Consider the following 19,818-nt stretch of genomic DNA (forward strand, 5'->3'; position numbering starts at 1 on the left):
TTGAAAGAATATATGACTGAATTAAAGATTGCGTTTTCTATATGTATGCAAGCCGGGACTTGCTTTTTAAGTCTCCTCTTGGTGTGCCGTGCGGCTTGATAAACTCCGTACTTTGTGATCTCACCCCGGTAATGGACACCTCTGGGAATTGTTGACCCAGGCAGCCTCCGCCGTCCGTAATATTTCTGAGGGAATGAATCAGACCAGTCCGAGATGAGACGGCCGGCAAACATCGTCAGCTTACGCCAAGCGAGGCGGAGATCAATGCGATCTTTCTCCCTGTGATCCTTTCGCCTCACCTCTCTGCTTGTGCATATCTGACAGCGCCGGGCATTTTTATTTTTCAGAAGAGATGTTTGTTGTTTTATTTAAAGGTTCCCCTGTGAAACCAATTAGAGGAGAAGAAGAGAGAGCGAGCAGAGCAGCGTATCAAGACATGTCTGTGCTACAGATGGAGGCTTAGGTGATAGGAGGAGGTAGACGCTGTGTGCTGCGCATCACACACTACACAAACTGGGGCCAACCATCTTAAGTGCTATAGAAGTCAAAAGTGGGGCGATTGCTTTCTTCTCTTCTATGGCAGGAAATTGCAGCCAGTTTCATGTCCACTTTGATATGGTATTTTCACCGTGCTCATGCAGCATACAATAAGCTGAGCCATTCGCTTAAAAGGCAGAAACCGCATTGGGGATAAGTTTACACACAAAACAAGGTCCATAAAGACGTGGTTGAGCGAGTTTGGGGTGAAGAAACTTGACTGATCTCGACCTGATAGAACACCTTTGGGATGAATTAGAGTGGAGACTGCGAGCCAGATCTTCTAGTCCAAAATCGGTGCCTGACCTCACAAATGCGCTTCTGGAAGAATGGTCAAACATTCCCATAGACACTCCTAAACCTTGTGGTCAGCAATCCCAGAAGAGTTGAAGCTGTTATAGCTGCAAAGGGCGGGCCAACTCAATATTGAACCCTACGGACTAAGACTGGGATGTCATTAACCCTCCTGGCGGTATCCCCGAGCGTGACTCGGGGTGGATTTTTTAGGCTGAGATCGGTAACCCCGAGTCACGCTCGGGGTAGCTATGCAGAGCCTGCAGCGTGCGCTGGCTTACCTTGTTCCTGGATCCAGCGAATGCCACCGCGCTGTGTGAGCGAGCGGGACCTCGTTCGATTCACACAGCGTCCTCCTGTGCCGCTGATCTCCGTTCCCTGCGACGTTACGACGCACGGGGGCGGAGAACGGCGCCAAATTCAAAAAGGTAAACAAACATTATACATACAGTATACTGTAATCTTATAGATTACAGTACTGTATGTAAAAAAAACACACCCCCCTTGTCCCTAGTGGTCTGCCCAATGCCCTACATGTACTTTTATATAATAAAAACTGTTCTTTCTCCCTGCAAACTGTAGATTGTCCATAGCAACCAAAAGTGTCCCTTTATGTCAAAAATGGTTTTAGAGCAGCTAGAAAACAGCGATAATAAATTATAATCACTTGCAGAATTGTGCGATAGCGATTTGTGGGGAAATTCGTCATAAAAATAAATAAATAATGACAGCGACGACAATTCTGCAACTGAGCAAATTTCAGTGATTTTGAGTTGATTACATTATTGAATAATTTTTATTAGAATTATATTATTATTTGTTATAATTATTTATAATTATTTATTATATTATAATTTATAATTTTGTTTTTAAAAAAATGGCATACCCAGGATGCCTATTGGACTCTGGTTTGGTCAGATTTAAGTGAGTTATTCCTAAGAATTACAGACCTACAGTATAAAACGCCAAATTTCCTTGCAAATAATGGTACCGCTTTCAGCATGTTTTTTCTGAAAGAATCATACCGCCAGGGAGGTCAAAGTTCATGCAAAGTCAGACGTCCCAATACTTTTGACTAAATAGATGGGGATGGATATATATATATGTGTGTATATATATATATATATATATATATATATATATATATATATATATATATATATATGAGAGATAGATATATATATATATATATATATATATATATATATGAGAGATAGATATATATATCTAGATATATTGATGTGTGTGTGTGTGTGTATATATATATAAACAAAAACGCTTTGTAATGCTACATATAGATTGAAAATCATAAAGACAACATCTCATTACCTGCTTCTGCTGCATGTTTGATAGATTTTTATATTATTTTGCTGCACATAATATTACACAGGAATTATTGCTACACATTTATTGACTACTACACTTCTCATATACTAAATCATAATAATAAAAAAAATAACTTCTGACAAACTACCAATGAATAAAATAAAATCAGTTTGATTAAAGTAAGATGTATGTACAACACTCTGCTGCTGACAAGATGTATTTACATGAAAATATAGTAATACACATGGACCTACATATAAAGTATATTAATAATTCATATGCAAAAAAAATTCCGCTAGTTTATACCTTAAAAAAAAAAGTCGTAAAAACCATATGCATCATTGACCGATTTATCCTGCTTATCCTCCTATTTATATTAATAATATCATTTGTATTATATCGATTTTTCTTATCCTGCATTAGTTCATAATACCAATATATCTTATATACAGTATGCCAATAGTTCATATACAATCATCTATTGTATACACTCTTAAATACAATAGAATTGAATAGGAAATAAATGCATGTAAACACATACAAAGTGGTGTCTAAATATAGTGAGGGGGGAAAAAAAGTACCGGCGTATAGCGCGCACCCCCGAATTTGAAGGAAGATTCCTGCAAAAAAAAATACTTAGTTTGGATGCCCCTCGTCGGTGACTTGCCCGTCGTCCATTGCGTCCTGCCCGTCGTCCATTGCGTCCTGCCCGTCGTCCAGCGCGTCCTTCTGCGGTCATCCCCACTCGATCCCCGCTTCCCGCGCTCTGTTCGAACCACTGCGCCGACATATACCGAGCGGAGTACACTCGTGTATAGTCAGGCGGGCTCGGCTCCTCTCGCGTAAACGACGTACAGGACGCAAACGACGTGACAGCGAGAGGAGCCGAGCCTGCCCGACTATACACGGGTGTACTGCGCACGGTATATGCCGGCGCAGTAGTTCAAACTCGGTGCGGGTATCAGCGTAAATCGCGCACCCACGATTTTGCCCTGAATTTCAGGGCAAAAAAGTGCGCGGTATACGCCGATAAATACGGTATTTGATCCCCTACTGATTTTGTACGTTTTCCCACTGACAAAGATATGCTCAGGTTTATTTCAATATCATTAGTGTTATATTGATAGTCTTATCCAATATTAGTTCATAATGGCAATAATCTATTTTGTAGGCTCTTAAATAAAATAGAATTAAATCGGTAATAAATATGTAGTTTGTAAATACTAGGGTTGCACCGATAGCACTTTTTTAGGCCAGAGTATAAGTAGCGATACTTTTTTCAAGTACTCGCCGATACCGATTATCGATACTTTTTTCAAGTACTCGCTGATTCTGATTTCCAATACTTTTTTTTTTTGTCATGTGACAGTGGCACAAATATGCAACACTGATGACACATGGACTGTGTCAGTCGTTTTTTATTTTCATTAAAAAAAATTGACAATTTTTTTATTTTTATTTTTTACAATTACATCTTTTTGTTATTTTTTTACAATGCTTTTTTTTTATAGGGGGAGAGTGGACGGTGTCAGTGTGTTTTTTAGAATTTTTTTTATTATTCTTACAATTTAACCTTTTAAATATTTATTTATTATAGTTCTTTATTTTTTTTTATCAGCCCTGCTGGGGGGCTTTGGTAAGATATCGGGGGTCTTGGCAGAGACAGAAAGGGACTGAGGACAGAGATTTCTCAGTCCCTTTCTCAGCAGCCTCAGTCAGGGGATGATCGGTACGGTGGTGGGGGCAGTTACAAGAAACAATCTCCCTGTATAGATTTCAATAAAGCAGCTGAAAGCTGCTGGGGGGGGGGTCGAGGAGTAGAAGAGGAGGCTGTTGGCTACTTTATTGAAATGTATTCAGGGAGATCGTTGCTTGTAACTGCCCCCACCGCTGTACCGCTCGCCCCTGACTGCCCAGGTATCGGAAAAAGCAACGGAGCATTTGCCTGAGTAAAAGTACTCAAGCAAATACTCGGGTTCTGTTACTAGTATCGGTATCACCCTAGTAAATACCATAGTAAATCGTACCTAAATACATGTATTTATTGAAACTATTAACTGTTTAAGTAAATAGATTTTATGCTTTAACTTATTCAATATATGTGACCAAGTGCTAGTGGCACCAATATATCAGGTAATAGTAATTTGTTAGTATCAGATTATAAGGGGTATGATATTTATAAAGAACTGTGCCCTATGTGGGAAGCTAAACTGGAATAGTTACATATGGGGGGGGGGGGAGACCATGTATTAGACTCCATTCACACATGTGCAACGTGTCATGCTACATTGCATGTCAAGTCATTCCCCATGTTTTCCAATGATAACCAATTTAACGTTGCAGCAACTTCAAAGTAGTTCATGTGCAACTTTTGTCTGACTTTCATGCAACTTGAGGACCATAGACTTCAATGTTAACCCTCAAAGTTGCATGAAAGGCCGCGTACACACGGTCGTTCCAAACCGATGAGAATGGTCCGACGGGCCTTTTCCATCGGTTCACCGCTGAAGTGGCCTGATGGTCTGATGTGCGTACACACCATCGTTCCAAAAACCGATCGGGTCAGAACGCGGTGACGTCAAACACACGACGTGCTGAATAAAACAAAGTTCAATGCTTTCAAGCATGCGTCGACTTGATTCTGAGCATGCGCGGGTTTTGAACCGATGCTTTCTTTACTAACCATTTGGACCGTTCGATTTTAAATCATGTTTTAAAATTTTGGACCGAAGGACAACAGACCGATGGGCTATACACACCATCAGTTTGGACCGATTAAACTGAACCTCGGTCCATTCTCATCGTTTTTTTCCGACCGTGTGTACGCGGCCTTAAGCCTCGTACACACAATTGGATTTTCCGACAACAAATGTGTGATGGCAGGGTTTTGTCGGATAATCCAACCGTTTTGTACGCTCCATCGGACAATTGTCGGATTTTCCGGCAACAAATGTTTTATAGCATGCTTTCAAATTTTCCGACAACAAATGTGTCTTGTCGGATTGTCCGATTCGTCTGTACACAAGTCCATCGGAAAAATAAATCCAAAGTACAAACGCATGCTCAGAGCAATGCCAACCATAACACAACACTAAAGAGCTGAAAGCCACGTAGTTTTGTGTCTGTTGGCTAAAAAAAGTTCTGCCGTCTGTATGCAGAACAAGTTCACAGCCAACTCCCTTCGGACAAAATTCCACGGATCTGTCCGATGGAAATTCGATTGTGTGTACGAGGCTTTACCCGAATGTTATACAATGCAGCTTGTGTCCAACAGTTGTCTATTATTATTGGTCAAAGCCAAAGTCGTATCCAAATTGCACCCATCCAAAGTTGCACCCCAAATTTGGTGCAACTTTGGAGTCGTACAAATGGAGCCTAAGTCGGTGAGGTTGGTTGATGAAAACTGTAACATAGTACAGAAAGGCGATTTGTAGGATATTGTAAATGGCAGATTTCAATGGGAGACAATTGTGAATGGATAGGAAGGCTGATGACATGGGGAGCCACATTCCCTGGAGATGGACTTTCTTCTTCTGCATGCATGATCTGGGTCAATGTCTTTGCAGCCAGGCATCTCGCATTTTTAGAAGGTTGGCAGCAATGGCCCCTACATTGCTCTCAGCACAGGCTTCCTGGCAAGAAAACTGGCCTGCAGCCAGCAAACAAATTTTGTGGCTCCCGTATTTTATTACCGCTCTAATTGTCATCGCGGTGACACAAGTAAAGTACATTGTGTGTAAAGTTGGCAGGTCTCCCTGAGAAAGTTTTAAGAAAATAAAAAAGTAAACCTAATTAAAGCTGTCCCCTCGTAAATTGCTCTTCCTCTTCCTGTCTCCGGGCGGCAAATCAGTAACGAGACCCATAATTCCCCAGAATGAGATTGTGCAGGCGGGCACCCAGGCTCATTCATCCCATTTAGTGCCCGCAGGTGTGTGACGAGCGATGGGCCCCGCTCCCGAGGCAAGCCAGCTCTGCTGTGAAATTTCCCGTAATTAGCTTGTTATTGGCGTTGGCGGGCCACCATCCCAATCGCTCATCAGTCATAATGCCGCTTTTGTCACCACACACCTGTCCGGCTTATTGAAAATAATCGTGCTAAATGGATCTCATCAGGCGGCGCAGTCTTGCCTTCTGTGGAGCGAGACGATCGAATGGGTGAGACGCAGACGCTCAGGGCTTTCTTGTGCAAAGTGCCCCTCAGAAGTTGATCATTTGCAATTAAGAAAAATAAATAAAAAATGTATCTGTTTGCAAAGTCTCTCCCATACACAGTGCAATGTAAAAGCACAAAATAGAACATGACATGTATTCTGCAGTCTGTCTGTAGCATTAACTCCGCAGTCTTCCCTTGTTCTGGGTCCCCCTTGTAACAGTTTTATGACCTGTTGATCCTCCCGGTGAGTCTGTTCCACTTCCGGTAACAAGCCAAGGTGTCCAGATAGACTACGCTTTAAATGTGCAACTATACCCTGCTCTCCAATCAGCCCTCAGAGCTCTCCTCTCTCAATGCACACACAAAGCAGGGCTTGGGGGTGAGTGCCCCAAAGCAAGCAGTTTGCTATGAGGGCACTCAACGGGGGGGAGGAGCCAGGAGCACCGACGGGGGAAACTAGAAGAGGAGGATCTGGGCCACTCTGTCCAAAACCATTACACAGAGCAGGTATTTATAACGTGTTTTTTTTATTATTCCTTTAGCATCACTTTAATACAGTCTATCCACAAGGGTGTGTGGTTGTTATAATGTATGTGGTTTTTAACCACTTACGGACCACCCGCCGCAGAAATACGTCAGCTGTTTGAAGAGGAATCCCATTGTTGTAGCAGCTAGCTACCATAACCCCGGTATCTTCTTCTTCAGCGGGCGGTCCGCTACAAGATAAGTCGTCTCTGCGGCGGATACGCAGCAAGATCACTTTTATCGGCGGCGGCAGAGGGGCTCCCCCCTCCCGCCAAACTCCGACGATTACCGGAGCCATCGGTAGCGGTGGAGGTGATCGGGTCTTCTCCCTTGCCATGTATGGAGACGAGTGAGGGGAAGATGGCCCCCCACCTGTCTCCATATTACTGCAGGGTGGAAACAACGTCAAAACGTCACTTCCGCCCATAGCTCTTAAAGGGACTATTTTTTTTTAACTTCGCCTATGGAGATTTTAATGGGTAAAAGTTTGTCGCCATTCCACGAGCAGGCGCAACTTTGAAGCGTGGCATGTTGGGCATCAATTTACTCGATGTAACATTATCTTTCACAATATAAAGAAAAATTGGGCTAACTTTACTGTTTTTTTTTTTTTTTTTTTTAAGACCGCTGAGCAAATACGGTGTGACAAAAAGTATTGCAACAACCGCCATTTTATTCTCTAGGGTGTTAGAAAAAAATATACATATAATGTTTGGGGGTTCTACGTAATTTTCTAGCAAAAACAGCTTTTAATTTGTAAACAACAAATCTCAGAGGTTCAGTCTTTAAAGCGGAGTTCCACCCAAAAGTGGAACTTCCGCTTAAACCACTCCTTGCCCCCTTACATGCCACATTCGGCATGTAATTCTTTTGGGGGGGCAGTGTGGGCTTCAGTTGGAGTGGGACTTCCTGTCCCACTTCCTTCTTCCGCCCAGGGACCGCTTAGGCAATACATCATATCGCCTACTGCGGCCCCTCCCTGTAGGTCGATCGCCTGGGACACTTGACAGTAGGGTGACCACATTTTTAAACTACCATTTAGGGACAACCCCCTTCCCAAAAATCAGCTTGTGCTGTAATGAATCACAGCACAGTGATTGGACACAAGGCGGGATTTATAAGAGGAGGGATTTATAAGAGGCGGGATTTATAAGAGGCGGGATTTATGATTTCTCCAATCACAAGCAGGGGGTGGGGATTGTGCTCCTCCAGGCATTCCCGGCCAGGACAAGTACAGTCAGTGAGTAAAGCGGTGATGTAGTGGCCTTTTTTGGGGGCATCAGATTGGCCCGGGGGGGGGGGGGGGGGGGGGGGGCTGTGTCAGTTTCATTCCGGGACACTGTATTGTCCTGGAATAAAGGTGCCCGGGACAGACCTGCAATATGCGGGACTGTCCCGGGCATTCCGGGACACGTGGTCACCCTACGTGACAGGTCCCAGGCGATCGTCTGACCACTCACAGAGCGCATCGCCGCTCGTGCATGCGCAGTGAGTGCCCGGGGGTGAAGCCGAAAGCTGTCACGGCCGGGTGCCCACACTAGGAATGAAGACGCCGGCCGGAGAGGAGCGGAGCTCCGGGCGGCTCGTCGCTGGACCTTGGAGCAGGTAAGTGTCTGTTTATTAAAAGCCAGCAGCTACACTTTTTGTAGCTGCTGACATTAAAAAAAGCCTGGAACTCCCCTGGTTAATGTATGTGAATTCATTTTTCATATTCTTTATATGTTTTGTTTGAGGTGTGACTCTTTAAAGTCCCATGGGCTAAATATGTTTTGTTGTGTGCCTACTACGTTGGGACTGACACTATCTCTACCCATTTCATATCAGCTTTTTGTATGTCTTTTTTTATATACAGAATTTTTTTCCCTATTTGAAATTCCCATCTCCGCCAGTAGCAGCGCTCACCGGCTGGTTGTGCTTACAGCCGGGCCGCCCTTTGTACATCCGCGTAGACAGTTATGAAGTTGTAATGCTCCCGCTGTGTGTGCTTTCTTACCGCAGGCTGTTATGTTTTGTACGTTAATGTAAGCAGGCAGGGGGCTCTTTGTAAATCCACACACATTCCTGTCGAGTTTGAACAGCAAAGCGAAACGCGGTCGTTAAGCCGGGGAACCCAAGTGAAAACTACCATTGCTTCAGAAGCCCTTAACCGGACCAGGCCCATGAATATTTCACTGACGCATTACCGTGTGATATGAACACGCCAAGAGGGAATCGCCGCGGAGTTTGGGCCAGGACTTTGATCGGCGATACACGCCGGTGTGCGGAGGCAGCAGAACTGCCTCTTTTTTTTTTTTTTAGGATCAATTTATTCTTATTGTCTTTGTTGGCATTTGCTGATCAGAAACTATTACTCCAGCCAATTTCTTATGTTTTTACTTGTTTCCACTTATCCGGGTCAAAATGACTCTTCTGTTTGCCATCTCATGAAAAATGTTTCAGAAGTTTTATGAAGCTGCTCTGGGCATTTTCTCTAAAATAATGCAGCAAAGTATTTTTCTGAAGTTTGCAAAGACTTTCCGTATGCTATAGCCAATGCGTCTTCCCACAGCTTCTACCATGCCTCTTGTTCCCACATAATGTGCAGCACTTTAAACAAGTGTTTTCATTAGCAATAAGTTAACGGAAGTACTTTTGTGAAGAAATACATTTTCAATTAATTTATAGGGTATGTCAGGACAAATAAAAAAAAAACGTCTGAAAATACTTCTCTGCAAAACAAGCATATGTGCCATGTTTTATTCATCTAACCCAGGGGTCTCAAACCGGCAGTCCTCTAGCTTTTGTGAAACTACAAGTCCCATTATGCCTCTGCCTGTGGGAGTCATGCTTGTAACTGTCAGCCTAGCAATGCCTCATGGGACTTGTAGTTTTCCAACAGCTGGAGGTCCGCCAGTTTGAGACCCCTCATCAAGCCTCTTGTCACTCAAGTAATGCATATAAAAGAGGGGTAGAGAAAGGAAGCGCCACCTAAGTGCAGTATTAAAGAGGTTCGTTTAATGACACATTGTACAAAACACACTTACAAGAAGGTAAGGAAAGAAGGCTCATCTGTAACATCCTGTAGTCCTCGTCCCAGATCCATGGGCTGTTTAGAAGTGAAGATAGCAGAATGTGTGGAGTCTTCAGGCTTGTCCTGTGGCCATCAGGATGAACCCTGTTCCAGCCTCACAGGTCACGTGATTACTTCCGAGGAACACTTCTGGGAGGAGGGTCAGACAGGGAGAACAAAGGCTGATTGGGCCATATGCATATAGGTGACGGCAAAGAAGAAAAGCTTGCACGCCGACGCTGCCCATCTGCGTCCAAGGGCACAAGAGCTTTCTGTACCAGGAGCTTGCACTCAAATTCGGAGACGGCTCTCAGTCCCAGCTAATGATTGGTACCCGGCAGGACCGGCTGCAGATCATATGATCACTGTGACAGCCAATCACGGTGGTCATATGATCGTCCGCTTCCTGCTTCAAATGGAAGTAAACCCTCCTATCGTTTTGCAATCTTGGCCTCCGTTTCATCTACAACTAGGATAGCTACATAGTAGGTAAGGTTGAAGAAAATAGTCCATCCAGTTCAACCTGTGTAGGTGTGTGCTTTTTTAAGGGCTTATTAGCCGAAACGCGTCAGCGTATATCCTGTACCCATGTATCTATGTAACCAATAAAGGACTTTATTCAAGAGCATTCGAGTTGCCAGCCCTTTTTGATTCAAGTATTGTATTTATGGGGCCTGGCTAGAGCACCAGATCACAGTTCGTGGACTTCTATATTGGCAGTGGAGCTTGTGTGGGTGTGTGTTCGTGTAGATCAGTGGTGTCCAAACTGCGGCCCTGGGGCCAAATAAGGTCCTTTGCCTGCCTTTATCCAGCCCTTGGGACACTACTCCTTTTACCTACTCCTGGGCCCATCCTTATACCAATACATCCTTTGTCAAAATATTGTACAGGCAGACAGATTAGGTAACATGAGAAATAGCTGCACCTCAGACGACATTTATACTATAATGAAGATTTTTGGGCTACTGTGTAAAAAGCACGATACCATAATAAGGTGGGATTCACCTGTAATAGGCACTTTACAATTGTTCATGTATTCTACCTATTTCTTCCAGCTCTTTCCTGAAACCGGCCCTAGGCAAGGAGGAACCCGGCTCACCATCATTGGCGAGAACCTCGGACTGAGGTTTGATGACATCCGGTTCGGTGTGAGGGTCGGGCAAGTCATGTGTGTCCCCCTAGAAAGTGAATACATCAGTGCAGAGCAGTAAGTATCACCTGGTGGGGGGGAAGATGTGTTTTATGGCAAGCCGGAAGAAATATTGCTTTCGAATTTGAGCCACTGTCCAACATCAATATCTGGCCTAATATGAGGTGCGTTTGTTTCTGTGATACAACATAGATCAGTGGTGATTATTTTTCATGGTACATGTACACAAGTACCTGTACATGCATGCGTCTACAAGAATGGTAGGGTAGCCTTGCTAAGATTGGGCTGGTCTGGGCCTCACAGTGGGGCAACATCAAATTGACCTCTGCTGGGAAAATATCCTTACATTCTACTCAACGCTATACCCTCCTATGCTTCATACTTGATATTCCCCCACCTTCTTTTTTTTTTTTTTTGTACATATGTACATTATCCCTACATACCTTTTCACCAAAGATTCCCCCATCCCTAGTCGCTATCCCCTTTTATGATTCTCTGTCTCTCTTGCTTTGAACTCACCCAACATTTCCCCGTATTCCTAAGCACTTGCCCCTTTTATGATTTTGGGTCTCTCCTTTGCTTTGAACCCACCCACCATTTCTCCCCATCCCTAAGCACTCGCCCCTTTTATGATTTAATATGTGCGTTAAACCACACCCACCCCAACTGACCATTTCTTCCCTACTCCATTATTCAGAGTGGCAACACTTTTCCAGACGATCCTTCATCTTCAGCATTGCCACGCTCACTGTCCAAGCTCCAGTGTTCCTCTGGGAGGAAGCCGTATTGTGCTCTGAGCCCGAGTCTTTCTTTTATACGTTTATACCTTATCCCTACCTACCTTTTCACCAAGGGTACCGCCCATCCTTCAACTCAATGTTTTATTTCTTTCCATGGCTTTGAAAACCCCCCCCACCCAACCAACATTTTCCCTCCTACCTATATTACATACTACTTTTCGTGATCTCCTCCCTTTCTTGTTTCTTGGACTACTGCCTATGCCCCCTTAAATTAAATTACCATGCATTCCCATCTAAACCTATCCCATTTGGAAAAATGAATACAAGCTTACATGAAAGTGGAACACACCACGTACCCTCAGCTCTCTGATACATTTGTCAATCGTAATACAACTGCACCGCAAGACAAAAACAGGGAGATTTACTAAAACTGGAGCACCTAGTGAAGCTGTGCATGGTAGCCAATCGGCTTCTAACTTCAAATTGTTAAATTAAGCTTTGACAATAAAGCCTGGAAGCTGATTGGTTTCTTTACAGAGCTGCACCAGATTTTGCACTCTCCAGTTTTAGAAAAATCCACCTAATGATCTTTTATTGCTTCTGTAAGCCTGTATGTGCATTACTTGATGTTTGTATACCTTTTGCTATGCTGCCATGGTTGTTTGTATCCAAATTCCCCAATAAAGGATTGTATAAGAAAGATCAGGCTACCAGCATGGTCCCAGTGAAGGATCTAGGAGAAAAACAAGGAGAGAGGCGCCTCTGGGTGCAATACTTTAAAACAATTTAATTTTTAAAAGCCACAAGTTAAAAACCACTCACATTTTGGTGGTCAAATAAAGGCATGTAGAAGCAATTCTCCAGAAGGAGAGGTAGGTGTCATCTGGTGGGTTTCTTCCTCGGGTCCCTGGTATGGCGCTGTGAAGTGGAGGGGATCAGTCCTTCTGCCGCTGATGGTATCCGGTGGTTTGCGGTGGACGGGGCGATCCTTAGCAGACACTGCATGCGCGGGTATAGCGATGGGAGATGACGTCACCAGGAAAGCGGTGCGTTTCCGAATGCTGGCAGCGAATGACAGGGCTGCCGCATTCCTTTATCAAGCTCTGAAGGATGAAGTGAAGGATCTAGGAGGTAAGGACATGGCCACTGTCGGCAGTGGCTTCTCTGAGCAATTATATGTTCACATGTATTGAAAAGCCATGCCTGTGCCATCAATGAATGCTTGGGACTCTGCAGGCCTGTCAGTGTAGTGACTCCTCAATGGGCGCCATTGGCATTGGAAGCAAGACGGTGCGGAGCTGTGAGCTGATGGGTTTTATATGCACTACGAAGGAGAAGACTTTGGAGGCACTTACGTTTAAACATGGCTGCAGTATTAACCTATATAGTAAAATAATAACTGGGGTCTATTTAAGGTGACGTGTTGCACTGTCTTCTTAGGATTGTGTGTGAGATTGGAGAGGCCAGGATAACCCAAGCTCGTGAGGCCACCGTGGAAGTCTGTATCAGAGATTGCTCCAAGGATTACATGACCGCTGCTCCAAAATCTTTCACCTTTGTGGTAAGTTACCAACCACGTATCAAATTCCTATAAATGTCCACTTTTCACCAGGCCGCTGATACTCATGTATTCAAAATTCTTTTGGTAGAGTCCTCATTTTAATCGTGTGACCCCTGCCCGCGGCCCGCTCTCTGGAGGTACCTGGATTACTATCGAGGGAACCAATCTGAATGCTGGCAGTGATGTGTCTGTGGAAATTGGAGGAAGACCCTGCACCTTTTCATGGTAAGGCCATGAGGGATTGGTCAGCCCTGGGTTATTACAGCCGATGGATTCCACTGCCTGGTGGGGCTTCCTGATCCAATGATAGCCATTCAAAGGGTCGTTTTCTAGCAACTGCAAAAAAAAAACATTCCATCTCAAACCACAACAGACTGGATCAAGGCAACCTACTGCCGTATCCATCAATCCATCTATGCCCTGTGTGTTTGGCCACCGTCACAGCTGAAAAGGCTATAAATTGCTTGTTTGGCACTATACTTGGTGGCTCAGTGGCTATCAGTTTGCTGGCTTTGGGTTCCTAGGTTCACTACCTTGCAAGGACAGTATTTACATGGGGTTTACATGTTGTGGCGGCGCATCGATCGAGTGATCCCTTTTATAGGGAGATTCGATCGATGATGTCAGTCCTACAGCCACACCCCCCTACACTAGTAAACACACACACAGTGAACACTAAATGTTACAGCGCCCCCTGTGTTTAACTCCCAAACTGCAACTGTCATTTTCACAATAAACAATGCAATTTAAATGCATTTTTTGCTGTGAAAATGACAATGGTCCCAAAAATGTGTCAAAATTGGCCGAAGTGTCCGCCATAATGTCGCAGTCACGAACAAAATCGCTGGTCGCCGCCATTAGTAGTAAAAAAAAATAAAAATGCAAAAACCTATCCCCTATTTTGTAAACGCTATAAATTTTGCTCAAACCAACCGATAAACAATTATTGCGATTTTTTTTTACCAAAAATAGGTAGAATAATACGTATCGGCCTAAACTGAGGGAAAATTTTTTTTTTATATATGTTTTTGGGGGATATTTATTACAGCAAAAAGTAAAAAATATTGCATTTTTTTCAAAATTGTCGCTCTATTTTTGTTTATAGCGCAAAAAATAAAAACCGCAGAGGTGATCAAATACCACCAAAAGAAAGCTCTATTTGTGGGGAAAAAAGGACGCCAATTTTGTTTGGGAGCCACGTCGCACGACCGCGCAATTGTCTGTTAAAGCGACACAGTCCCGAACTGTAAAAACCCCTTGGGTCTTTAGCCAGCATATTGGTCCGGGGCTTAAGTGGTTAATGTAACTGTTGGTATGTCCTCTGTAAAGTGCGGTGGAATATATCAGAGGTGCATAAATGTATAATAATAAAAGTATGTCACTGTCATGATGCATTAGAGTGTAAGCTCCTCTGGTACCAAGACTAAAGTGAATCTGTATTCTGTACAGCATTGGAGAATATGTCATATTTACGTATATAAATGTATAATTATATAAATGTATAATTATATATATATATATTATATATATATATATATTTCCGGGTGGCGTAACGTATCTCAGATACGGTACGCCGCCGTAAATTAGGGCGCAAGTTCCGTATTCAGAAAGGACTTGCGTCCTATGTTACGGCGGCGTAACGTATGTGTGTCGGCGTAAGCCCGCCTAATTCAAATGTGGATGATGTGGGCGTGTTTTTTTGTTTAAATGAATGGTGACCCCGCGTATTTGACGTTTTTTACGAACGGCGCATGAAAAAATCCCAGTGTGCATGCTCGAAATTACGCCGCAAATAGTCAATGCTTCAGACGTGAACGTAACTTACGTACAGCCCTATTCGCGAAACGACTTGCGCAAACAACGTAAAATTTCCAAAACTCGACGCGGAAACGACGTCCATACTTAAAGCGGGGGTTCACCCTATCGACGGGAAAAAAAAAAAAAAAAAATTCTTTTACCTTAAAATCAGGCATTGTAGCGCGAGCTACAGTATGCCTGTCCCGAATTTTTTACCCCCGTACTCACCTTGTAGTCGTCCATCGAAGATACCGGGGAATGGGCGTGCCTATGGAGACGGAGGATGATTGACGGCCGGCTCTGGCGCGTCACGCTTCTCCGGAAATAGCCGAAATAGGCTTGGTCTTCACGACGCGTGCGCATAGCCTGTGCGCAGGCGCCGTGAAGAGCCGAGACCTACTCCGGCTGTCTTCGGGGAGAGTGACGTGCCAGGGCCGGCCGTCAATCATCCTCCCTCTCCATAGGCACGCCCATTCCCCGCGGGAGCCGAAAATCTACGATGGACGACTACAAGGTGAGTACGGGGTTAAAAAAATCGGGACAGGCATACTGTAGCTCGCGCTACAATGCCTGTCTCGATGGTAAAATGTGTCGGGGGAGGGTGAACTACCGCTTTAACATTGGCTACGCCTCATATAGCAGGGGTAACTTTACGCCGGAAAAAGCCTAACGTAAACGGCGTAAAAAAATGCGCCGAACGTACTTTTCTGAATCGGCGTATTTACCTAATTAGCATATTCCTCGCGTAAATATATGGAAGCGCCACCTAGCGGCCAGCGTAAATATGCAGCCTAAGATACGACGGTGTAAGAAACTTACGCCGGTCGGATCTTAGGGAAATTTATGCGTAACTGATTCTATGAATCAGTCGCGTAGATACGACGCTGCACACTCAGAGATACGACGGCGTATCTCCTTTCTGAATCCGGGCCATAGTGTGTGACTGTGGTGGGGAATAAGAGTGTAAGCTCCTCTGGTACAGAGACTGGCTGTACAGAGAATAGTAAGTCTCATCCGTTTTTACACCAACAGAGCTTGCACTCTAATACAGTCACACTATCATTATACACTTCTATAGCTCTGACATATTCTGCTGTGCCATACAGAGAATACATCAATCTCTGCACCAGAGGAGCTTACACTCTAATGTCCCATCAGTGTCATACCTCTATATAGCTCTGACATATGCCGCAGTGCTGTTCATAGAATACTGAGCAAGTCACATCAGTCACTGCACCAGCAGAGCTTACACTCTAATACAGTCACACTATCAGCATACATTTATAGAGCTCTGACATATACCGCTGTACCATAGAGAGAATACTGAGACAGTCGCATCAGTCTCTGCACCTGCAGAGCTTACACTCTAATGTCTCATCGCAGTCACACACTAATACACATTTACATAGCTCTGACATATTGTGTAGTGCTGTACAGAGAATACTATGTAAATGTGTATTAGTGTGTGAATGTAATGAGACATTAGAGTGTAAGCTCCTCTGGTCTCAGTATTCTCTGTATGGCACAGCAGAATATATCAGAGCTATATAAATGTATGATGATAGTGTGGCGGTGTTAGAGTGTAAGCTCTGCAGGTGCAGTGACTGATGTGACTTGCTCAGTATTCGATGTATAATAGTGTGTAACACTGATGGGACATTAGAGTGTAAGCCAGGGCCGGACGGACCATTGGGACTCTCGGGCATTGCACAAAGGCCCCATGCCACTAGGGGGCCCCATCAGGGTTGCCAGACTCAATAAAACCAGGGACAGTATGTAAAAACCAGGGACAGTATGTTCTTTTTTTTTTTTTTTTTTTTATATGTCCAAAACCGACATGCTTTTGATGTGAAAATCCTGAGATTTTAGCTGCCCTGCCTCCTGGCGTGGTGGCCACCTGTAAGCCCGCGGGCCCCATGAGTTGTCACCCCTGGTGTAAGCTCCTCTGGTGCAGAGATTGATGTGACGGTCTCTGTATGGCACTGCAGATTATGTCAGAGCTCTATAAGTGTATAATAATAGTGTTACTGTGATGGGGTCAGTAGAGTGTAAGCTCCTGTGGTGCAGAAACTGATGTGACTGGTTTAGTTCTTTGTACAGCACTGTGGAATACATTGGCGCTGTCGCTAAATGCGTGATAAGAGGTATTAAATGAATGTTCAGATTTCATAAAATAACTAAAACGCGGTTGAACGCCGAAGTCAGGAACGGAGCAGTTATGCATCAAAGCTGTATTGCGTTTCTGTTCTTGTCCCAAGAGCTTACACTCGGGAGGTAAGATGCACCTGTTCCTACAACCTACGCGTTGGGCTCTTGAAGCCATTGAAAGAAGCAAAAGCCGCCGAGCCTCCATCAGTAAGACGTTCCGCCGTCAGACTTCTTTTGTCTGGCAGCCGTGGGTTTAAGTGTTTGCGTTGTGCCCACAGGCTGCTTCTCCCGTCTTCCTTTGCCTTCCATAGGATTTCAAGTGCATAATTTCTAGATTACGAATGATAATAGAGCAGGTCTTTAAATATTTTCCTGTGGTAATTGGTGGTTATCAGCGCTAATAGCTGCTGTTTGCAGGGTGAACATGTGATACAGACTGTTAGTTCAGCTTAGGCTTTTTATGCCGCCGATATTTTTTTTCCCCAAATGTTTCCCAGCCGCCTGCCAGAAAGCGGCGTCTGACACGGCGCAGAATGCGTTTCCGGGGCCAGCTTAGGCTGCCTTGTGAATAGAAGGATATTTAAAGGGGCTGCTGCTTTTTTTTTTATTTAGGATATAAAACTTTTTTTAAAGCCTTTTTAACCACTTAAAGCGGAGTTCCAACCACAATTAGCATTTTTTAAATGTATGTCCTTTCATCCTGCGTTTTTATAATATAAATCTGGTCACTTACTATTTTACAATCTGCCGCCACTCCGCATAGTTATTCAAAAAAGATAGTTTATAAAACTATGTCTACACCGTTGTCATTTTGCTTGTGGGCATTGTGAAGCCTACAAGCACTTACTTCCTGGAAGTCTTGGATGGGGAGTGATAATTGGACAGCGCACTGCATCCTGGGAAATTATGACACACATTTCCCAGGAGCATTAGAGGGAGATGATGTCAGAATCCTAGGTGGTTTCAAAGGCAGATTTCGTGGGACCGCATAGCAACAGGCATTTCCAGATGAGTAAAAAAAAAAAAAAAACGTTCTTTTTTAGTCGTAAGCTACAGTTTAAAGCAAAATAGTTTTTTTTTATGGAACCTCCACTTTAAGGACCGAGCCTCTTTCTGAGATTTGTTGTTTACAAGTTAAAAACAATTATTATTTTTTTTGCTAGAAAATTACTTATACATTTTTTTTTCTAGCGCCCTAGAGAATAAAACGGTGGTCGCTGCAATACTTTATCACACCGTATTTGCGCAGCGGTCTTACAAGTGCACTTTTAAGCACACTTTTTGGGGAAAAAATAAACTTTTTTGAATTAAAAAATAAGACAACAGTAAAGCTAGCCCAATTTTCTTTATATATTGTGAAAGATAATGTTACACCTAGTAAATTGATACCCAACATATCACACTTCAAAATTGTGCCCACTTGTGGCATGGCGTCAAACTTTTACCCTTAAAAATCTCCAAAGTCGACGTTTAAAACATTCTACAGGTTGCATGTTTTGATATGCAGAGGCGGTCTGGGGCTGGAATTATTGCTCTCATTTTACCGATCGCGGCGATACTTCACATGTGTGGTTTAAATACCATTTTCATATGCGGGCGCTGCTCACGTATGCATTCGCTTCTACACGCGAGCTTGGCGGGACGGGGACGCATTACATTTTTTTTTTTCTTATTTCTTTTATCTTTTATATTTTACACTGTTCTTAAAAAAAAAAAAAAAAGTTTCACTTTTATTCCTATTACAAGGAATGTAAACATCCCCTGTAATAGAAAAAAAGCATGACAGGTCCTCTTAAATATGGGATCTGGGGGTCAAAAAGATCGTGCATCTCATATTTACACTAAAATGCAATAAAAAAAAAAATTGTCATTTTAAAAAGAAAAAATAAGTGGTTAAATGTCCACCAAACAGCCAAATGCACAGCTGAAACACATATAGGAGACTTGTACCCCTTTTACTGTCAGAGCAGACAGCGGTGACTGATGGTCATCGGTTGTCTGCTCACAGAGCTCTGAGAACCAAGCGATCATCGGTGTTTGAGCGGTGTTTGATCGCTCGGTTCACAGTATTAAGACTTGAGGGGGACAGATGCAGCATCCACCTAGGTTAGTATGATTTAGAAAAAAATCCTAAACTTCTCTTTGAACACAGTATTTGTAGCAGGGTTGCCATAGCCAGTACATTTACTGACACTTTGTAAAAATCGTTTTTTTTTTTTTTTTTACAACTGCCAGTAAATATCAGGGGCTGATAATTTCATGCTGTGTTGACTTTTTAAGTGTAAATCAAACACATTGCGTTAAGGTATTGTCATTGTTTCCATATCATGTTTATACTGTTCAGTATACGGTTTAGTTTTCAATAGGAGTTTTGTCATTTCTCAACTTGCCAGTAAATTTTCCACGTTTTGTCAGTAAAAAAATGGGGGAGGTTGGTAACCCTGATTTGTAGCTGCAGACTTTTTAATAAAAGGACACTTACCTGTCCATGGATCCAGCGTGGTCCTGATCTGGGCATAGTAAGGTCCTACAGCCTTC

The 19,818-nt window shown here is 43.4% G+C and overlaps 1 protein-coding gene across 3 annotated transcripts in view; it reads left to right on the forward strand.

The window, feature by feature from the left end:
• The window catches only part of PLXNA1 (plexin A1), a 460,603-nt gene that overhangs the window by 364,878 nt on the left and 75,907 nt on the right, over window positions 1-19,818 (forward strand). For all 3 annotated transcript variants that reach the window (XM_040358985.1, XM_040358987.1, XM_040358986.1), the window contains exons 13-15: window positions 10,940-11,091; window positions 13,215-13,335; window positions 13,424-13,560. In XM_040358985.1, the coding sequence (XP_040214919.1) occupies window positions 10,940-11,091; window positions 13,215-13,335; window positions 13,424-13,560 (410 nt within the window). The remainder of the gene's footprint in view (window positions 1-10,939; window positions 11,092-13,214; window positions 13,336-13,423; window positions 13,561-19,818) is intronic.

Source organism: Rana temporaria, chromosome 7 (genome assembly GCF_905171775.1).
Source record: "Rana temporaria chromosome 7, aRanTem1.1, whole genome shotgun sequence".
In the NCBI taxonomy this organism is placed as follows: domain Eukaryota; kingdom Metazoa; phylum Chordata; class Amphibia; order Anura; family Ranidae; genus Rana; species Rana temporaria.